This window comes from Antechinus flavipes, chromosome 1, assembly GCF_016432865.1.
Source record: "Antechinus flavipes isolate AdamAnt ecotype Samford, QLD, Australia chromosome 1, AdamAnt_v2, whole genome shotgun sequence".
NCBI classification, from domain to species: domain Eukaryota; kingdom Metazoa; phylum Chordata; class Mammalia; order Dasyuromorphia; family Dasyuridae; genus Antechinus; species Antechinus flavipes.
The window spans coordinates 705,028,208-705,051,437 of NC_067398.1; the positions used below are offsets into that span (position 1 = coordinate 705,028,208).

The 23,230-nt window shown below is 40.9% G+C and overlaps 1 protein-coding gene across 2 annotated transcripts in view; it reads left to right on the top strand.

Annotated features, from left to right (window-relative positions):
* Positions 1-23,230, top strand: part of SRRM4 (serine/arginine repetitive matrix 4) — a 236,794-nt gene that overhangs the window by 178,429 nt on the left and 35,135 nt on the right. For both annotated transcript variants that reach the window (XM_051972894.1, XM_051972896.1), the window contains exons 4-6: positions 1,213-1,284; positions 10,918-10,944; positions 18,231-18,281. In XM_051972894.1, coding sequence (XP_051828854.1) covers positions 1,213-1,284; positions 10,918-10,944; positions 18,231-18,281 — 150 coding nt within the window. The remainder of the gene's footprint in view (positions 1-1,212; positions 1,285-10,917; positions 10,945-18,230; positions 18,282-23,230) is intronic.

Here is a 23,230-nt window from a genome sequence, read left to right on the forward strand (position 1 = left end):
GTGATCCTCCAGCATCCAATAAGATCAACTGAACATTGGAGAAATCAGATAACAGAGAACATCAGGAAGAGCTGGACTCCACAGGTAGATGAGTGTAGGGGTCCTCCCTCCCTCCTTAACCAATCAATTGCTGTTTCTGCTGGGGGGTCCTCACCTGCATTATTATGCATCATTATCTCCCCAGAATCCCTGAGTAAGAAACCATTTCTTCTTCCCCTCCCACCTCATCAATCCCACCTGAATTAGAGACAGGTGGCTCTCCTGAGCTGTGCTCAGAAATATCTCCTCCCTGCTTCCCCTTAGCCTCTTTTGAGAATGGGACTATGAAAATTTTTTTTTTATTTTAAAATTATTTCTAAAAACTTAAAACTTAAAAATAACAGAATGGGACCTCGCTTCAAACATGTCTCCAGCAACCAACCTCTGAAGCGGAAAAAAGCACCGGACTTGGAGTTAGAATCCCTGAGCTCAGGTCACAGAATTAAATTTTCCTGGGGGTGTGACTGCAGTTAAGTCACCTTCTGCTACACATGCCTTGGTTTCCTCATCTGTAAAACAAGATAACACTATTTACTCTGTTCTTTTCAGAGTAGGGAACTCTGATTATGGAATATTGGCCATCCTATCAGACTCTGCTGCTGTGCAGCTTAATTTAACTGGGTTGATTTTTCTCCTTATCTCTTATTTTAACATTTTTGTTTTGTTTTGTTTTGTTTTGAGAGGCAATTAGAGGTACTTGACCTGCCCAAGGTCATCCACCTAGAAAGGGTGTGTGATCTGATTAGAATTCAGGTCCTCTTAGCTCCAGGGCAGGTGTTCTATCTGCTGTTTAAATTTGTTAACATTCATTTTTTTTTTAAATTGTGATTTCCATATCATCTTCCTTCCAACTGCTCCTCCCTCCATTGAGAAGGCCACCAATATGCCTAAAATACATGTGAAGAAACTCTCCTCTCTTTTTTATTCTTTGTTATAGTAAATGCTGCTCTGGAGTGGGGAAGGCTGAGAAAGATATATGAAAATTCAGGGAAACGCAAAGCAAAATATACCATTTTTTTTAATTTAAAAAAATCATGCTACCTTAAAGAATTGTTGTGGGGAAAGTAGTTTGTACGTTGTCAATCATTAGACTTGATCTAAGTTGTTACTTTTCATTTTTCAAGTGTGTCCCCTTAAGTTCTTTTTCTAAGCTGTATTCCTTTACTTTGACAGGTCCCCCTCCTATAGTCCATCTCCAGTAAAAAAGAAGAAAAAGAAAAGTTCTAAGAAGCACAAGAGAAACAGGTATTCTCCCTCATTCCTGGAAGCATAAGTTTGAATGGCTGGAAGAGAAGAGAATGTGAGGTCCACGAGTAATCTTGGCCATCCTTCAGCTCCTAGTACAATTCTATAGAAAATCCATTCTTCCCTATGGTGGCCATTTTCAATCCATGAAGCATTTTTGGACACCTCTCAAATGTCACGGAGCCAGGCCCTGTGCTGGACCAGGAGACACCCTCCAGCTCATATTCCGTTGGGGAAAGGGATGGTGCTATCCCATCAATCGAGCAAATAGGGAGCATTAATTAAATAAGCATCCATTAGTGCTAGACATTGAGAATTTAAGAGGAAAAAGTCTACTATAAGCTAAATTTAGGAGCTTTACAACCATATCTGTCCTGAAAGAGTTAACACTGTTCTGGTGGTGAAAGTAAAAACAAAATATTCATGCAAAGGTCATTGCAAGAGGGAAAGTGAATTGGTAGATGGGAAGGATCAGGGAAGACTTGTGTTGGAGATAGCCCCTGCGCTGTGCTTTAGAGCCCTGCTTCTTAAATTGTGGTTCAAGATCCCATATGTGAATGTGGGGGGGAGGGGTCATGAAATTATTATTTATTATGAGTAAATGTTTGATTCTTATGCCTATTTTATATACCTATATACTGGAGGGCATGTAAAACTGTCTTAAGAGAAAAGAGTTTGCAAGTGGGAAAAGTTTCAGAAGCCCGGATGTAGAAAACATTGGGATCCCAAATGATGTATGTAAAACTTGCTGGAACCCCAGGGACTTGAACTTCAGTCCTCTGGATCCCTCTAGCTCAGAATGCTGACCCATGAGGAACTGCCTCCCAGGTCCAAGGATCTGTTGAGATTCTAATTCCTGACTGATTTTCCAGAACAATTTCCCCACCTGGAAAAATTATCATGAAAACACCTGGGATTGGGGTTGGAGAAGGAGGGAGTTGGTTCCAGAAATAAAAACTGCTGTTTTGGCCAAAAACAGCCTGAAAGATGAAGGGCGGGGACGGAACTGATTTAGGCAGAAAGATTAAAGAAGGAAAATAAACACATCTCAGCTAAGTGACAACTGAAGAAAGAGAAGATAACAAGCAAAGCAAATATTTAAAAGGTGGAAACCTGGCAGGGAGGGAAAGAAGTTTATTTAGTCTCGGAAAAGATCAAGGGGATGTAATTAAGAAAGGGGGAGGTGGGAATTTGACCAGGGGTTATCCTTGCTTCCCAGGAGATCAGAGGAGTGGGAAATGCCTCCATCTTGGTAAATTTAGCTTCCAGTGGATTAGAACATAGTGTTGACAAGAACAAGGTCAGAATTTGGCTGCCCATTTGTGCTTATCATTTCATTCTGTTCCATGGCTCCCACTTCTACCCTTGATCTTATGCTGCCATTTTGAAAATAGGGTACCAGAAATGGAGTGGAGAGCCACCAACCCATCCCTGCTACTACAGCTAGATGGTACAATTGATAGAATGTTGGATTTGGAAATGGAATAACCGGTTCAAATCCTACTTTAGGCGCACTAGCTCTAGGAGCCTAAGAAACATCTCTGGTTGTGAACCTAGACATTCTTCTCCATGAAATGAAGACAAAAACTACAGCTACTTGTCAGGGTTGTCGTGAGGCTAAAGGGAGATAGTGTGTGTAGAATGCTTTGCAAAGGTTAAAATGTTAAATACTATTATTTTCACTGATGATAATAATAAAGCCAAAGTGTTTCTAATAATCTATTTGAATTTGGAGGGTAGAATATTGTGGGACATCCTTCCCCAGGTCTTTAAGGATAGATGGAGAGATTGACAAAAGGGTCTCCACTCTTCCATTATCAAAGTCTTCTCTGGATCTTGAATAAAGAATGGGCTCACTGAACCAAGTAACAACAGACCACAGCTCCAGGGATGCACTGAAGGGATGGGAGAAAAGGCAGTGAATTGGAATGGGGGGAAACCAAGAGGCAACATGATATAGACAAATCTCTAGATGGAGTCCAGAAATACTGAATTCAGGTTCTGCCACAGACACTTACCAGCTGCTTCCCCATCCATTGAGAAGTCAAGCAATATTCCCATGATACATGTGAAAAATCTCTCCAGTTTTTTTTATTCTTTGTTATAGTAAATGCTTCTCTGGAATGGGGAAGGGAAACACAAAACAAGTCACTTACTCTCGGTTTGCCTCGGTTTCTCATCTATAAAACAAGAACGTTGGACATGATAGCTTTTGAGAGGTTCCTTTTGGTTCTAGATCTTGAATCCATGTGAGCCTGCTAAGTGAGCAGCTGCTGGAGACCTCCTTAACTTACAATTTCCATTCTTCCCTTGGTGCAATCTACCAAGTACATAAAGCACTGGGGAGTCTCCAGAAGTAATTTCTGCCAGTAATTTCACTTAAATCTGATTAGGGTGACCTAGGCCCTGGTTTTCCCTTCAATTATCACTGTCTGAACATGGGGGGCTCCTGTTGAATTTTCCAAGTGCCTGAAATCATGGATTTATTCATTGAGTTTATATGAAATTTACAAGCCAGAATAGTTGGACAGGAGAGAAAATTATTATTGTTTGTTTTTAATTTTTTCTCTGATAAGTAGTTTTATTAAAGACTTGTGAGTCGATAAAGTATTAGCTTTCCTGTGGGAGTAGAGAAAGTACTGTGCCTGGAGTCAGAAAGATTTGAGTTCAAATCTAGCCTCTGACACTTGTTAGCTGTGAGACCCTAAGCAAGGCACCTGACCTCAGTTTACTCATAGAAAATGAGGGTAATAGGGGTAGGTAGGTGGCGCAGTGAATAGAGCATTAGCCCTGAAGTCAGGAGAACCTAAATTCAAATCTAACCTCAAGACACTTAACACTTCCTATCTGGGTGACCCTGGGCAAGTTACTTAATCCCAATTGCCTCAGCAAAAAAAGAAAAGAAAATGAGGATAATAATAGTACCCACCTCCCATGGTTGTTGTCAGGATCAAATGGTCTCAGAAACTTACAAATGTGTGACCCCGAGCAAATTATTGTATCCTATTTGCCTCAGTTTCCTCATCTGTAAAATGATCTAGAGAAAGAAATGGCAAACAATTCTAGTATCTTCACCAAGAAAATCCTAAATGGGATCACAGGAAGTTAGAAATGATTGCACTCAACAATATAGGACAGTGCCTGGCATACTAGGAGCTATATAAATGGTAGCTATTGTTATTATTAAATAGAGTTGACGATAAAGTCAAATAACCTGGTTTCTTATTTTGCTAGTCTACAATTAAAAATCCATTTTTGGCCCCAAGTAGCAAGGGCACTCAGCCCCCTTTCTTCTTTTCCGAGGAGTCCTTCTACTTATAACATGGCCTCTGTTCAGTCCTTGGAGAGCCTATCTTACCAATGGGGATTAGAGTCCTTTTCTCATAGTCTTTGACTGGGTGCCCTGGTACCCAAAATCAGCAGTAGGGGAATGGGAATGGGGATGGAAACTGCCTAAAGCTTAATGTTACTGGTGCCAAAAAGCAGGTAGATGGTTCAGTGGATAGATCACAGAGCCTGGATGAGGAAGACGCATCTTTCTTGATTCAAAGCCAGCCTCATACACTTACTAGCTGGGTGTTCCTGGGCAAGTTACTTTACCCCGTTTGCCTCAGTTTTCTCATCTATAAAAAATGAGCTGGGAAAGGAAATGCCAATCTACTCCAGGATCTTTGCCAAGAAAATCCCAAATAAGATCACAAAGTTGAACAGGCCTGAAAAATGACTCATTAACAACAAAGGTGCCAGTGGTTACTTTCTCTAAGTTTATGTCTAGGATTTCCTCAAAAGGGGAGTAGAAAGTGTCTCAGTGTATAATATGAGTTAAGTACGGGACGATTATTTGTTTACTACCCACAAAAGAAATTCTAAAAGATACAAAAGACTCAAAACACATTAATAAGAGTTAATCGATCAGCTCAAAATTTAGCATTACTCTTGCAGTTTGTCAGGTGATTGAATCAACACATCGTAACATAAAGAAGTCTGGGGGACTACCAAACAGGAGCTCACACTTCACCTCAGCTGTGCACTGATCCTCTCACGTTGTATTCTCACAAGTTGGGTCACGAGTTGAAATTATCTTCCTGACAACGGTCACCTTTTATGAGACGATGTGGTAGAGCCCCTAGCATAGTGTTGGATGCTCGTTCCCTTCCTTTCCCCTTTGTAGGATATTCTTCTCCCTGTTGCTAGCAGGATCCAATAAATTAACCCAAGAGCTTGCAGATTTTGTAGCCAAGATACTTGTATTAATGAAAGATCAAACACAGAAGTTGTCCCAAAGCTGGGATCAAGTTCCCATAGGAAAGACGTGGGGCTTTAGCTGCCATGTCTTCATGGTCACATGGAAGCCAGGTGAGGGCAGGTTCAGTGAGCTGGCTTTCCCTCCCCCTCATAACAAATGGCATGAAAGAGCCAGGAAGAGAAGAGAGTTAGGGGTAAGGTCATTCTCATTTTCAAGGTTGACCCAGTCAATCAACTTTTCCTGCTCAGCATCCAATCAATGGGTGTTTCCCCATCTCAGGAATCTTTCAGTGCTGAGTGACAAGTATGTTTGGTCAGAAACATCCAAGTGCTGAATCACACATGGTTGGAAACAGGAGAGATGGTTCGGGGAATTCCCTGTTCACCATTCCTTTGTTTCTCCACCTTCTTCCTCTGTGTATAATCTTGGGCTGGTCACATCTCTCTGAGCTGGTTTCCTCCTCTATAATAACCTTCTAGTACATTTCCAATTCTTAATCTTAATGACATTAGGTCTTTAGGAGCCCAGAGAGTGATTGTATAGGTTTCCAAACCTAGTCATCTTATAAGGAAATCAGAGATTTTAAAGTAAAAAGGAAACTTTTTTCCAGTCCTTATATATTTTATCCTTTAGGTTATATATGTACATTCATTTTTATGTATTTACATATGTCCTGTTAGAAGAGAAAAAGCAGAACAAAAGGGAAAAATCATGAGAAAGAAAAACAAAGAACAAAAGTGAAAATAGTATGCTTTGATCCACATTCAGTCCCCAAGGTTCTCTCTCTGGATGCGGATGGCATTTTCCATCCAAAATTTATTGGAATCCCCTTGGATCACTGAATTGCTGAGAAAAGCTAAGTCTATCATAGTTTATCATCACACATCTTGTGCTGCTGTGCATAATGTTTTCCTGCTTCTGCTCATTTCAGTCAGCATCAGTTCATGTAAGTCTTTTCAGGCTTTTCTGAAACCAACCTGTTCATCTTTTCTTATAGAATAAGAATATTCTATTAGTTTCATATATCGTAATTTGTTCAGCCATTCCCCAATTGATGGGCATCCGCTCAGTTTCTAGTTCCTGGCCACCACCAAAAGAGCCGCTACAAACATTTTGCACATGTGGGTCTTTCCCCGTCTCTTTGGGATCCCAGTAACTACATAAACCATCTAATCACCTCATTTAACAGTGAGGGAAACTGAGCTCAATAAGGAGGAGCAATATCTTTCCAAGGTCAGTATGGGTCATTGCTTACAGTGGGTCGAAATCTGCCTAATCATAAATTCCAATCAAAAACTGCTACTGCTCCTGCCTGCTGGGGGCCAGCAGAAGAGAGCTAATCCGACTTTTATACGATAACCCTTAGGACTTGGAGACAGCTTTCCTATGTTTTCTAGATCTTTTCTTCAGGCTAATGCCCGGTTCTTTCCATTGACCCTTCTATGGTTGCATCACTCTAATCCTTTCCTCTGGATCCTCTCTACACTGTCAGTGTCTTCTGTACAATCCAAACACAGTATTTCAGATGGGATCTTACCAAGGTAGAATACGATTAAACTATTAATTGATCCATCAACAATAAAGCATTTGCAAAGCAACTACTGTGTGCCAGACTCTATTAGATCCTGGGGATATACATAAAATAAAAACAAGTTAGTCTTGCCCCCAATGACTTTACATTCCCTTTCTTGTTCTAGATACTACACCTCTCTGTCTCTGTCTCTTTGTCTCTGTCTCTGTCTCTGTCTCTGTCTCTGTCTCTCTCTCTCCCTCTCAGTTTCTGTATCACTTTCTCCTCCTCTCTCTTTTGGATTGAAATTTCTTTTATTTTAATTTTTTATTTATCTATTTAATATTTTCCCCAGTTACATTTAAAACAATTTTTTTACATTTTTTAAACTTTTGAGTTCCAGATTCTCTTCCTTATCCTCACCCCCAGCCTCCATTAAGAAACCACATGTGAAGTATAACATTTCCATAAGTCATGTTATAAAAGAAAACATAGATCTCTCACCCCTCCCAAAAAAACCCTCAAAAAAAAAAAAAAGATTAAAAGAGAGAAAGAATATTATTCAATCTGTAGTCAGACACAATCAGTTCCTTCTCTGAGCATGGATACGATTTTTCATCATCAGTCCATCAGAGTAGTTATGGATCATTGTACTGCTGAAAATACTAAAATTATTTACAGCCGGTCATCCCAGAACATTCTATTCCTCTGTTAATGTAACTTAAGTAGGGTTGCATTAACTTTTAAAGGGTTAATGTACTGAGGGGCTGTTCACTCATTCTATGAGAACTCCTAAGATAGTATGTGGCCTCTGCTGTCTTGCACTTGAGAAACTGACTGTTTGAACCTGACTAGAAAACTTTACATTTGTGTATAGAGTACAGGCCCTGAAGTCAGGAAGACCTGAGTTCAAATCCGACCTCAGACACTTAATACTTCCTAGCTTTGTGACCGTGGGCAAGTCACTCAATCCCAATTGCCTCAGCAAAAAGAAAAAAAAAAAAAGAGAAAACTTTACATTTGTCATTGTTTCGTTTCATCTTACCTAGTTTCATCCTAATGTACTATCTATTGAGATTTCTTCTGCCCCCATCCTGACTCTACCATCCAGTGGAACAGTCCTCTCAATTGTGTGTCATCTGCTGCTTTGATAAGCATGCCATCTGTGCCTTTATTCAAGACACTGATAAAAAATATTCAACACCATAAGGCTAGACCCAGATCCTTGGGGCGATCCATTGAAATCCTCTCTCCAGCTCACATCAAATCCTAAATGACTATGATGGGGGCCTAGTAGTTAAGCCAGTTACAAATCTACCTATCACTTAGCCCACATCTCTCCATCTTGTCCCCAAGAATACCAAGAGATCAAGTGGTTTATTAAAATGTAGGTAAACTATATCTACACAGTTCCTTTTATCTTATAGTTTCATAACTTTATCAAGAAAGGAGAAGAGGTTAGTTTGTCATGTTCTGAAAGGATAAAGAACAGAGATTTTCTTCACAGAATTAAAAAATTGTAAAGGACATTGTTGGTCATCCAGCCCAACCACCATAATATATCTAATAAGTGATCATCTAGCTTATTCCTGAAGATCTTCAAAAAAGAGAAGTCAAGTATCTCTCAAAGCATATGATCCCACTCTGGGACGGCTCTAATTGATAGGCATTTTTCCTAACATTTACCCTAAGTTGGATTTTGTGTAACTGATTCTGCCTCTCTATCTCCACGTGACACTTCTTTCAATAATTCCACATAAGAAGATCTAAGTCTTCTCTTCGACAGGCTGACCATTCCCACTTCCTCAATCCAATCCCCATAGATCATGGACTCAAGGCTCTTCATCATCTGGATTGGCTTTGTCTAAATGCTCTTCTTAATAGAGAATGGCACTTTGACACCTTAGAAACCAATCAACCAGGGAATTTGGGACCCCATCCAAGAGCTAGGTAGTCTCCTGAGCTGCTTCTAGGACTTGGTGACAATCTTGTTAAAGACAGAGCTGTCCACGTTGGAGTCCTGATTCCAAAAGAATTCCTGTTTGATCTTTAGTCAGCTCTCCTGTTTTATTTGTTTACTTGAGGGAAGGAGGTTTGTTGGTTGGTTTGGTTTGGTTTTTTTAATGAACAGAAGCCTAATGGTGAAATTTCCAAAACTATAAAATGAGATGTAGATTCACTGACCACAGTATCCAGACCTGGGAGCAATCAGAAGGAGAGGGAAAGAGGAGAGTAAGATGAATCTTTGATGGTCAGCATGTTTCTCATCACATTCTGCCTCATTCAAATCAATTCGCAGGCATTTATTGAGCCTCCTATGTGTCAGGCACTGGGCTTCTCAGATGAAACAATAGATGCAAAGTACTTTGCAAATGTTCCAGCACTCTATGCTTGGGAGCTATTTCATGTTATTGATAGCCAGGATAATATGGCTATTGGACAACAAATCTAAATCCAGAAGGGGACCTCAGAGGCCATCTAGTTTCATGTCCTCACTTTATAGATGAGAAAACAGGCTCAAGAAGTTGCAGTAGCTTACCCAAAGGCATACAGGGAGCAGACAGAGGTAGGATTTGGTCCTGGATTATTGCATGCTGAAGTTGATGTTCCTTCCACTGTTCCAAGCTATAGCTCCCATCTCTCACACCATAGCATCACAACTTTAGACCCAGAAGGACTCCTGGAGGTCATCAAGTCAAAGAGCCTCATTCTAGGGACAGCTAGATGGTACAGTGGATACAGCAATGGCCCTGAAGTCAGGAGTCCCTGAGTTTGAATCCAGCCTCAGACACTTAATTCTTCCTAGCTATGTGACCTTGAGGTTTACCCCAATTGCTTCAGCAAAAATAAATAAAAAATAAAAATAAAAATAGCCTTATTCTTCAGATAAGGAAACTGGGGCCCAGAAAGAGATGATGATCTGCTCACAGTCACACACATCAAATAAGTGGGCCTTATTCATGATTCTTCTCAAATGTGTCCTTAACTTTCTGCCCATTAACCCATGATCATATAACATGTGCTCCAACGTGCATCACTAGCACAGAACAGAATCCAATAGGTTTTTTGGATTGCTTGTTACTTTCCAATGTATGATGAAAAGAGGCCAGAAGATAAGAGAAATCTGGATTCAAATCCTTCCTGTGGCACTGACTAGCCTTGTGAGCCTCAGTTCTCTCTCTTTTTTAGTAATTTAGGGTGTTATAATCCCAGCAGTACCTGAATCACTGGGTTGCTGGGGCACAGAGACAGAGAGACAGAAGCAGAGAGACCGAGAAACAAATGGAGAAAGACACACACAGAGAGAAAGAGAGAGACAGATGGAGACTCAGAGACAGAGGCACAAAGACAGAGACACAGAAACCTGCAGACAAGTAGAGGCAGAGGGAGAGAGAGATGGAGACAGAGACAGAGGCAAAAACAGAAACAGAAAGAGACAGAAGGAGACACAGAGACAGAGACGGAAAGAAATGGAGACAGAAATAGACCAGAGAGGAAAAGACAGACAGAGAGAAAGCAGAGAGACAGATAGAGAGGAGAGAGACAGAGACAGACAGAGAGAGAGAGAGAGAGAGAGAGAGAGAGAGAGAGAGAGAGAGTAAAATGTCTTGAAAAATTTTAAATCAGGGCAAAGCTAACCCAAATACTAGCGACAAACCTATATCCTTAGGGTTATAGAATTTGGGTGAACTGCCAAGTTCAGCCTGGGATGCTTCAATAAATTGTATAATGTTTAAATATATGGGAACGGGGAGCAGGAAGAGGAATAAGAGACGGAGGGGAAGTTCTCTCCCGTGAGATACTAGAAATATGCTTCTGTTCCCGCTCAAGGAATAGAGGACCAGATCCCATTGTGGTTTTTGTTTGTTTTCCACAGGTCTTTCTCCAAGAAGAGAAGACATAGGTAAGAATCTGATTAAGTTTTTGCTGTCTCTTTGATGCTTGAAGCCTAAATATCACTACTGGCTCCCTGGAGCTCAGAATAGCTGTGGGGTGGGGATTCAACTTGCGCTTGGGTAAAACATCTTGTGCCTCTTTTTTTGTCTGTAAAGTTTCATCTGCAGCTTTGAGGGGGAAATAGTTGGAACTGATGATCTTACAATCTCTTCCACCTCTGATATTCTGTGATTCTCTCAAGCAGTCTGGTAGCATACACTGGGCTTTGGACCCAGTGGGGTCAAATCCCGTCTCTGTTACTTACTGCTGGAATGGTTTGGGGCAAGTCATTTTTCCCCTCAGTTTCCTCATCTGTAAAGCGGCTGACCTCTAAGCTCCCTTGCAGCTCCAAGAGACTATGTCACGTAATGGAAAGGGCACTGGATTTGGAATCAAAAGGACCTGATTTTTCAGTCCTCCCTCTGACACTTGCTAGGTGTGTGACACGTTTCTAGCCCCAGAGCTCGGGTTCCTTATCTATAAAATTAGGGTGACGACGGCCTCCATCGGCCCAGAATTCAAGCTCCCGTGATTGTTATTGGAAGATGAGACAAGGACCGCCTCTCTCCACTACTTCCCACATTCCAAATGCTCAGTGTCACTTAGACACAGTCTCTACCCAATAGCTCTCCTTGGAAACCTTGCGTCATCACTGTGTTTGTTTTTCCACTTGATAAACCTTGGGCTGTGCACCACAAGGTTCCCAGCAGAATGCCAGGGCCACCCAAAAGAAGCCAGGGCACTGATAATCAGGCTCGATTTGTTACAGTCTCACCTGAAGGGCACTCCCTCCTTGCTGAAACTCCAAGATGTATGGCCGAGAAGAGCTCCAGCCAGCTTCCCTAATCACGGCTATTCTGTCATCCTTGAAGTTCAAATCTAAGAGGGCAAACTGGCACCCCTCCCCCTCGACCGCTCTTGGGAGGGCTGGTCTTTCCAGGCTGTGGCGGAGGGGGAGGTAAGAGAAACTTCTCCGATGACAGATGAGGAGCATCTGGGATGAGTGGGACTCTCAGCTGGCTTGGGCATCTGAAACTCACGGGCTGGTGATCTCCAGAGATCTCCCCCACAGCAGGCAAACACTTGGAAGCACTTGAGGAAATGGGAGGAAATGAGTCCCAGTGGTGGAGGATTATTTTTGCCTCTCAGGGCACAAGACCTTTAAAAAACTGGTCTTCTTTCCCTGGGAGGCAGACTGGTTTGAGACACCAAGATAGACCCCAAGCTGGTGCAGATACACACACACACACACACACACATACACACACACAAATGTACAGAGACACACACAAACATAAGCCATTCACCCACTCATATACCTAGAGACAAACACACACAAATATATAGAGACATACACAAACATATATAAACATAGACACATCTACACACAAATATAAGCCATTCACCCACTTATATACCCAGACACACACAAATATACAGAGACTTACACACAAACACACACAAACATAAGACACACACAGAGACACACACCTTACCTCACTAAGCAAGTACCAAACAAACCAAGTTCCCTGGGCTGTTATGACAAACAGGGCTGGCTTTTTTTTTTCAACGGGTCAACCTGAACACAGGACTGGATTCAAATATTGGCTTTCCAAGGTGACTTAGGCAAGCTATTTAAATTTATTAGGACTCTGCTTCCTCAATTGAAAATAAAGACTATTGGATAAGATGTTCTCAAAGGTCCTTTATAGCTCTTAATCTATGAACTACAATTTTGTAGGTTCCATGACCCCAATGGTTTATTGTTGCCTCCGCTTTCCATCAATCTATCTCTTATCAATTCAACAAGAATTTAGATGAAGTTCCATTCATTTAAACTTACATTTATAAAGTGCCAAATACTTTAATACACACTAGAGACACAATGTCCAAAAAAAATAAGTGTTGTCTTCCCTCAAGGACCTTCCATTCTATTGGGGAGCTTCCAGTTCTCTCCTACCAGCATGAAAAGAAGGTCAGATGAGAAAGACTCTACCTAGGGTGATCCATAACTACTTATCCAGGAAACCAGTCCCACCGAATTTATCCAGCATCATTCTGATTAGGGTCTACATGAGCCCATTTTCCTTTCTCTTCATTATTCTCCTAATTAAGTGCTTGGAAATAAGGAAGTATTTGCGGTCAAATCTCATGTCTACTTGCAGCGTGACCTCGGGCAAAACACTTCTCAAGGTTCTAAAATGGGGGTGATAATAAGTAACTCACAGGGTCATTGTAGATCAGTCAAAAAGTATTTATTAAGCATCTACTGTTTGTCAAACGCCAAACTAAGCAATGGGAACACAAAAAAAGTCAAGAGATAGTCCCTGCCCTTAAAGAGTTCACAGTCCAAGGTGTGTACGGTAGAGGGGTCAGGGAGAGACAGGTGGAAACCACTATACACATATGTTATATACAATGTGAATGGGATTCAGAGAGAAAGAATAAAGGGTTGTGGGAAAAGACTCAAGAAAGGACTCTTGAAGAAGGTGGAATTTAAGCTGAGTCTTAAAGGAAACTAGGGAAGCAAGGAGGTGGGAGTTAGGAGAGTGAGTATTCCAGGCATGAGGGAAAACCACTGAACAAAAACATGGAGGTGGAAGATGATGGGTTGTGTACTACGGACTAGTACTAGATAATGGAATAAGTAGGTGGTAAGAAGTTACAAGAAGATTTGCAAACGTAGGAAGGTGTCAGGTTAGGAAGAAGCAAAGTATTTTATATTTGATCCTGGAAATGATAGAGAAAGAACCATGAGAGTCTTTAAGAACTTTAGATGGGTGACATGGTCAGATCTGAATTTTTAGAAGATCTCCTTGGTGAGTAAAAGGTGACCTGGAGGAAGGAAAGACTCAGAGCAGGGACACTTACCAGTAGCTCTTAACAGAGTCCAAGAGAGAGGTGGGAAGGGCCTGTACTAGGATGGGTCCAATGTCAGAGGAGAGAAAGCATATAACTTTAAGGATATGAACTGGATCTCTGATTTCATTGATATAAGTAATCCATTTCTAGATGAGGAACATATTTCAGCACATTCTTGGCAGCTTATAATCGGAAAATGGCTTAGAGCATTAAGAAGTTGTGACTTGCCCAGAGTTAAAAATGCATCAGAATCAAGACTTGAATCCAGGTCTTACTAGTTCCAAGGCCAAATATTCTCCTGCCATGATTGAAGCCTCTCCAAATTTAAGGTGCCATAGATATGAATCATCATCATCATTACTCACTAGGAGATGTCAAAAGGCAGCAAGGAGGCACAGAGTGCTGATTCTGAAGTTCAGAAAGATTCATCTTTTTTAATTCAAATCTGGCTTCAGACACTAACTGTGTGATCCTGCGCAGTCCCTTCATCTTGTTTGCCTCAGTTTCCTCATCTGTAAAATGAGCAAAAGAAGGAAATGGCAAATTATTCCAGTATCTCTGACCAAAAAAAAAAAAAAAAAAACAACAACAACAACAACCCAAGGGAACCACAGAGTTGGACACAAATGAAAAAATGATTAACAATGGCACTATGTCTACCCTTTCCATTGTAACCTTACCACCTTTCCCACTCCCCAACCCTCTTATTTTTTATCCCCCAAACCAGCCAGCACCATATGAGTGAGCCATCTTCTTATTTTGAGAGACCTTGAATAAAGGGATAGAAAAAATGGACAGTCATAACTGCTCCTCAGAGCTCCTACATTATTTTTCTCTCCATGGTTATTCTGGGAGAAAAACATCCTGAGAAACAGGACTCTGCAAAAATTCTCAGAAAATGTAAGAGAACATGGGACAATCATTCAGTTTAGCATAAGAGTACAGACCCTCCCTCATCAGTTTTTTCACATATTTTTTTCACATACCAGGAGGACAAAAATCAGAAAGTTCTCAGTTCAAACTCTAGTCTTTTGTGAGCCTGGTTGTCCAGGGGACTGTGAGACAAAGGATGCTTAAGGCTCAAGGGAAGAGAGCTCCATGCCCATGGAGGCTTGACTCTGTTACCAATCACTTCTGACTCTCTAATCAGTGCATTTGGGAACCCTTCCTCAGTGACAGCATTGATTTCATTCCCTCTTCTCATACCTTCCTCAAGATCCATTTGTCCAAATGTTCTTTTTTATTCCCTTTGTCATATCCCCCCAAAAAGGATTTCTTTTTTCTGAAAAGGGGTCAGAATCTTACAATGTCAAGCTTGGGAGGGCCATTAGACTAGATAATGGAACTGAAACTGGAAGAAAAGCTAGAATACAGAATGTCAGAGCTAAGCGAGATCATAGAACAGATTGTCAGAGATGGCGAAGACATTAGAAGATGCAATTCAAGAGCTGGAAGGAACCTTGGAAGACAGACTGTCAGAGCTGTAAGAACCTTAGAAAAGATGTGGTCAGAGCTGGAAAGGGTCCTTAGAACAGGGAATGTCAGGGCTGGGAGGGTCTTAGAACAGAGAATGTCAGGGCTAAGAGGGATCTTAGGATAGGCAATGGAACTGAAACTGGAAGAAAAGCTAGAATACAGAATGTCGGCGCTAAGAGAGATCATAAGAGCAGAATGTCAGAGATGGAGAAGACATTAGAAGATGGAATTCAAGAGCTGGAAGGAACCTTGGAAGACAGAATGTCAGAGCTGTAAGAACTTTAGAAAAGATGTGGTCAGAGCTGGTGAGGGTCTTTAGAACAGGGAATGTCAGGGTTGGGGGGGGGGCTTAGAACAGAGAATGTCAGAGTTGGGAGGGGTTCTCAGAACAGAGAATTCAGAGCAAAGAGGGAGCTCAGAACTCAATGCCAGAAGTGAGAGGATTTGAAACTTGAAATGTTAGAAGAGTGAGTGTTCTTAGAGACTCTGTGTCAGAGTCATTCCACCTCAGTTTTGTCAAAGGCAATTGCCATTTCCAATGGCAGACCTATATAGGTCTATAACCAGGTTATCTGATTCCTCAGGCAGAGGTTGTTTTTGTCGCTGGTTCTCCCCAACCCCACTTCCCCTTTGTGAATGATAAGTACAGAGCGGCAGGAAGCCCAGCACCATCCTAAACCCTGCCACCTTAAACCCAATCTTTCCTGCAGAGATTTCCCCAGGATTCCATGCATTTCCTCTCACCTCCTGGGCCACCATCTGTCTCTACCCACATTAACTCTGTGCTGATCCCTGCTCTTAGATGCAGTGATGCTTGAAATAACTTGGCCCTTATTAATGGGAATTTTGCTTGATTTTGCTTTTTCTCCCTCTACTACTCTTGCCAAGTCCTCAGATCTTTCAGCTTATATTCCCCTTCATTTCCCCCCCACCCCATACCTTCAAGTCAGGGACTCCAGGTCATGGGACCTGAGTTCAAATACCACCTCCTCCATTTGATCCCAATATGAACTTGAGTAAGATACTTCACTTCTCTCTGCTTGATTTACTCAATCTAAAATAAGGAGATTAGATTAGAGGATGTTCTGATGCGCTTTCAACTCTGGTATTATAATCCTCTCATCTCATGCCTACAAGGTAGTATCTTTGCCAAGAAAAACCTTGACTGGGGTCACCAAGAGTTAGACATGACTGAAGTGACTAAATAGCATCAATAATTTGACAAAGCCTCCCATACTCTTCTTATAAGAAAGGAGAAAAGATGTGGGGTAGATAGTAGAATATTTAGGTAAATTTAGACCTTTCTGAATGGCTCAACTTGAGAAGTAGCCATTGAGGGTTCTTTTGTTAACTAGGAAAAAAGTCTACAGTGGAGTGACCCATGGATCCATGTAGTTTACCATTTTTATTAATTATTCAGAAAAAGATGTAATTAGTATCCTTGTCACATTTGCTAATGACATAATAGAGAAGACAGAAAAAAAAAATACAGAGCCTTACCCTTTCTCTCACACCCTCACTGTAAGAGCAGCAACAGTAATAATAATAACTCCAGAATCCATGAAAGGTGATTTATTTTCTGAATTTAGTGTGCATTGAGTGTACAGGTCTAGGGTGGGGACAACCCCTCTCTAGTCTGTCACGATCAGATCCCACCTGGAGTACTGCATTTAGTTCTAGGGACTTGTCATGCTTGGGGAAGAACACTGACAAGTTGGAGAATGACCAGAGAAGGATGACCAAGACGGCGGAGTTCTCCAAGTTCCTGACCTATGAAGAAAATGGATGGGTTTAACCTGGAGAAAAGAAACTTGGGGGAAGCCAGATAACTGCCACTGAGCAAGTGCAAAGTGGAATAGGGATTATTCTGGCTGATCTGCTTAGCCCTGAAGGCCAGAACCATGAATAATGGAGGCCAGTTGGGACTAGGCAAATTTATCTATGTGCCAAGGAACGGCTAAAGCTATTTATTGGAAAATGGAGAGAGCTACTTCTAGATTCCACATTCTGGGTTTTAAGGAAAAATTCATTAAAAAACCTGCCCAAAGATACCATAGCAGATATTGTGGTTGAGTTCATTATTAGACTAAGTAAATTCTAAGGTGTCTTCCCAACGTGAAGATCCTATATTTCAACATTTCCAGTTTTTTTTTTCCCTTCACTGGAGATTTGATTACTACCTATCAGAAAGGTTATAGGGATTTTCATTAATTATACTAGAGGGTGACTGACATCCCTTTCAAATCAAAGCTCTGAGGATTCTATAAACTGGGAGGGGATTGCCTATACTTATAAGTTAGCTAAGCCATTCAGGTAGCAACCCTTTCCATTGGAAAGCCTTTGAGGAGATCCCAAAGGCTCCTCAAACCAGAAGATATCACTGTCTAGTGTGTAGAGGATTTGGATATAAAGTCTAATTTAGCCACTTACCAGCTATGGGATGTTGGACAAAAGACTACCCTCCTCTCATCCACTATCTGTAAGAAGAGGTGGGACTCAGTAATCTCTAAGGTCCTAGCACTCCATCTTCAGCTTTAGGTTGCCATGTCAGGCCATCTGCATTCTGGGAGACTTGAGGAGTGGAACAATAGATTTTTGACAAAATCAGAATCACAGAATCTCTGAATTGGAAGAGAAGCTAAAGGTCATAGATCCAACCCATGCCCAAACAGGAATCCCTCCTACTGCCCCTTCTTGATCTTAGACCATGATTGGTTTTTCACTTCTTCTCAACAAAAACATTAAATTTCTAGTATATATAAAGCCCCAAAATGATGACAAAACTGCCAGTCTTGGGTAACATGTCAGAGACCATGGGCCTATCCACGCAGACATCCTTAAGCATTTTGATGTTTTGAGATTCTATTTTTTGTAAGCCTGAAACATCTTCCAATTAATTAACTATTTCTTGTTTAGTTCCTCAAGCCCCAAAAGCAAAAGAAAGAAAGAAAGAAAACACCAGAAACAGTAAGTAAAATTGAATAAAACCACCCAGGTTGAGATATGATGGAGAGAGTTCTTATGGAGATGAAGTTCTTTTAATCACCAGCTAAATGTGTGTGTGTGTGTGTGTGTGTGTGTGTTGGATGTGTATAGATGTATAGGTGCATGTGTACATGGTTTGTATGTATGAATATATAGGAGAGAAAAGGAAAAGGATAAAGAGTGATGCAAGAGGGAAAGAAATAAGGAAAGAGGGAGAGGATAAAAAAAAAGAATGGACAAAGGAGAGGGAGAAAGGAACAGGAGAAGAAGGAAAGGGAAAACAAAAAGAGGGAGGGAAAATACAGTTGGAAAGAAAAGACAGACAGAGAGAGAAAAGGAGAGAGAGAGAGAGAGAGAGAGAGAGGAGAGAGAGAGAGAGAGAGAGAGAGAGAGAGATCTAAATTTAGAAAAGACAGACAGAGAGAGAAAAGGAGAGAGAAAGAGAGAGAGATCTAAATTTAGAAAAGACAGACAGAGAGAGAAAAGGAGAGAGAGAGAGAGAGAGAGAGAGAGAGAGAGAGAGAGATCTAAATTTAGAAATACCTGTGTTCAAGTGTCTCAGATACTTATTAGCAGTATAACTCTGGATCCAGCCTTTAAACTGCTCTCAGCCTCAGTTTCCTCACTTGTAAACTAGGGGTAATAATACTTGTAATAGCCTCTTCATAGAGGCTCAACATAGATTGTTGTTAAAGATGAGATGAGATCTTGGAAGTCAAGTGCTTTGCCAACCTTCGAGTGGTGTGTAAATGTCAGCTATTATGTGAGAATGAGGGGGAAGGTGGATGGGCACGAGAGCATCCCTATCTTTCCTTTTCGCTGAAGTCAGTGTAATCATTAAAGATCCTAGAGAGTTGGCCCTGCAGAGTCTGGCTGCTCTTATTTCTTTCCTTCTTTTTTTTTTAAATAGCTGGTAGTAGAAATTCAAATCAGAGAATGCTGCCTGCAGAGTTCAGTTCCCAGCCAAATTAAAAGTAAATTTGGTTACAACTCACCTATTTTATGCGCTGCAAATGTCAGTGTGTATGTTTTCAAATCAACAAAATATTTAATCTCCCACCAAGAAATGTCTAATGTGTGGATCAAAGGTAATGGGAATGGAAGTTGGAAGACTTTTTGAAGGGAGGGGTCTGGAGTCAAGGAGCAAGGAGGGAGGGGAAGATAGATAATACAGGTCTTATTTACCCTGCATAATGTCTGCGCTGGCACAGTCTTAATGCCCTGGCTGTCTGAGCTCAGTCACGGTTAAGAGCCATTCCCTTACTCAGTCTTCGGGAGTCATGGTTATTGCCCAGAGGAAGATTTCTGACCATTAGGGGTATTGGACCTGGGGTAAGCTACAGCAAGGAGACATAAAGCTTGGTATCCCAAAGGAATCTAAAACTCGGAAGATCACATTCATTTTCCAACTTGCCGAGAGATCCCAGTAACAAACCAGTGAATCGAATCAAGCTTCCAAAGGCTCCAAAATCAATTAATAATCTAATAAATACTTATTGAGGACTTATTATGCACTGGGTACTGAGCTGGATGTTGGAGACACAGAGGAAAAGCAAAGTGAGGCTCTGCTCTCAAGATGGGGGATGGAAGAGGTGACATAGATGGAGTACAATGGATAGACCATTGATATTGGGATCAAGAAGCTCCAAGTTCAAATTTGCCATAGATACTTTCCAGCTTTGTGACCCTAGGAAGTGATGTAATTTCCCTGTCTTCTCATTCATTAAAATAGAAACCGGCAGATTGGATTCAGTGCTTCTATGGATCCTTCCAATATGAAATCTAAGCTCCTTTGTATAGTAATATGTCCATACAAGATATATACATAGTGGGTGGAGAGTAGTCATAATAACGAAGGCACTGACAGATTGTGTGTTAGGGAAGAAGGAGGGGGAACCAGCCATCACTGAAAAAAGGCAACCCTTTCCCAGAGTAGACCAAAAAAGAAAAGACTACTTCAGGCATCAGAAATTTGATGAGTGCTGGCTATTTCCAATGAAGACAGGAAAAAAATATGGACTCTGAAATCACCTAAGACAAAGGACACAGGGAGAAAAGAAAATAACATCAGGTAGTCTCTCCCAGGCAGGTATTGCTGCCTTCAGGAAGAGGCCATGTTGATGTTTATCAGATTTCCTTGGAAAGTTTTGTTGCGTTTGGTTTTTTAAAGAAAACTCTGGATTTATTTTTGCAGCTAGGGCCATGGAGGCCTCTCTCACAAATTCAAATAGCCCTTGGCAATCTAGACTGGCTCCATCCAGTGGTGTTCCATGGGCATCATTCACACTCACTAATGATGACAACTTTATAGCCTTTAGAGCCCATCTAGAAAGTGAGGGAAAAGCCTGAATGAGAGCTATGTACCTTGCACAGGCTTGCCCACAATTCATTGTCAGAAATACTTTAAAGAAAGCGCCCACTTCCGAAAGCCGTCACAGAGGCTTTACTCCCTAAAGCTTTCTGTGGGAGCTGTGGGATACTTGGTAGAGCGCAAAGATTGTTACATTTGGAGCCAAGGGACTAGGGTTCAAATTCTAGGCCTTCTATTGAAACTCTGGATAAGTTGTGCCATCTCTTTGATCCTCAGTTTCCTCATCTGTAAAAGGATGGTACTGGACTCAAAGATCTCCAAGGTCCCATGCTGCAGAAAGAATATTCAGTAAATTCACTCAGATTGGCTTGGCCTGTCTTGGTACAATAATATCCATGCTTTCATACCTTGAATAAGAAAGGGGGAGATGAAGGTCACACAACCGGGTCCTCAGAGCTAACACCACTGCTCTCCAAGGTACCTAGTAACCCAGTCAGTATCTCTGAAATTCAATTCATGATGATATCCAACAGATTTTGCAATTCTCTTGCAATGGGACAGACACCCAACCAAGTGTCGGTCACCCTTAACCAAGAGAGCCTCTCAGAGGGAAATCCTAATGCCTTTGTCTTTTTTCATTTAAGACCCAGGTTTCCTAAGACCTCACCCCCTATGTCCTCCTTCATCTCTTGCCACAGAAAAGGCAGCATGATGCACTGAAAAGTGTGCTAGCCAGTCCTGAATCAGATTTGCTAAGCAGGACCCTGTCATTTAACTGGGTTTTAGTTTTCTAATATCCATTTTATAATGGACATAACCAAATATAATGGGATATTATTTCTTTCTTTCTTTTGGTTCAGAAAGAAGGAAGGAGATAGAAAGAAAGAGAGAGAGAAAGAGAGAAAGAAAGAGAGAGAGAGAGAGAAAGAAAGAAAGAAAGAAAGAAAGAAAGAAAGAAAGAAAGAAAGAAAGAAAGAAAGAAAGAAAGAAAAAAAGAAAGAGGAAGGAAGGGAGAGAGAGAAGAAGAAGGAAGGAAAAAAGGAAGGAAGGAAGGAAGGAAGGAAGGAAGGAAGGAAGGAAGGAAGGAAGAAGGAAGGAAAAAGGGAAGGAAGAAGAAAAGAAAAAGAAGGAAAGAAGGGTGGAAGGGAGGAAGAAAAAAGAATTTTAAAAAAGAAAGATGGAGAGTAGGAAAAAAGAAAGGAATAGATCAATGAATGAAAAAATAAGTAAATGAATAGACAGATAAATAGGTAAACTGATAAACAAATTAATAATAATAGTAATTATAATCCTCCCTTCTCTTTACTGCTGAGCCAATAACTAGATTCAAGAGGTTAATTTTTCTCAGATGTTTTTAATTAGAAGACTGGGAGATGGAAAATGATTCAGGCCCTTCAGGATGGCTGAGTCTCCAATAGCAGAGTTTTAGACTCTGTGACAAGGAGTAGGGAAATATTTGGGGGAAGAGTGTCTCAGCGCCCCTCAGTCATACCTCTAAGAAGTTAATCCAGAGATCATGTGCTTCTCAGGTAAGATACAGATTTATGAAGAGCATCTCAGACCTGAATTATTGTGGCATAATATATGAAGGAATGACTGAGTTGAGACTTTGATTCTTTCCTCTACTGACTGTGTGACCTCAAGCAAGTAATTTCACCCCTTTGGACTCCATTTGTAAAAAAAAAAAAAAAAAAGAAAGAAAGAAAGGAAGGAAGGAAGGAAGAAAAGAAAAAGAAAAAAAGAAAGAAAATTGGATAACCTCTGGAATCCACTTTAGTTTTTTATCTATCAACCTATGACCTCTCGATCTCAATTTCCTCATTTGTAAAATGGGAACAGTAAGAACAGTTACCTCACAGTATTGTTTATGCCTCATAGTGAGGTTTAAATAAAACAATGAATTAAAGCACTTTGTAAATCTCAAAATACTACACAAATGTTAATTACTATTATCATCATCCGTGATCATCATCTAGTTTGATCCTCACAGCAATCCTAGGAAGTAATGGATATTATTCTCCCTATGTGATGAAGGAAAAGAGTGAGGCAAGTTGAGGTTGAGGGACTTGACTAAGGTCACACATCTAGTAGATATCTGAGACCTCCTGACTCTAAATCCAACACTCTATACAACCACTAAAAGGCTCTTTGAAAAGTTTAAAATACCATGTAAAGGTCACACTGTGATGATGAGTTTACTGTACCTCTTTATCTCAGCAAAGATAAAGCTTCTGATTCAGAGTATGGACTCTGGGGAGGTCAAGAATAGAGATCAAATATTCAATCAACCAACAAGCATTATTACATGCCTATAATGGGCCAGATGCTGCTACACTCTAGGGATGAAAAGATAAAAATTAAACTTGTTTCTTTTTTTCCCCCCTGAGGCAATTGAGGTTAAGTGACTTGCCCAGGGTTACACAGGTAGGAAGTATTAACTGTCTGAGAGTCTGAGGTCAGATTTGAACTCAGGTCCTCCTGACTTCAGGACTGGTGCTCTATCCACAACTTCTTATTTCAAGGAACTTGCCTTCTGTAAGAAAATCATGCATATACAAGAATATGAGAAATAAATTCAAAGCAAATTCAAGGAAGTTTTAGAGGTGAGATACTATTATCT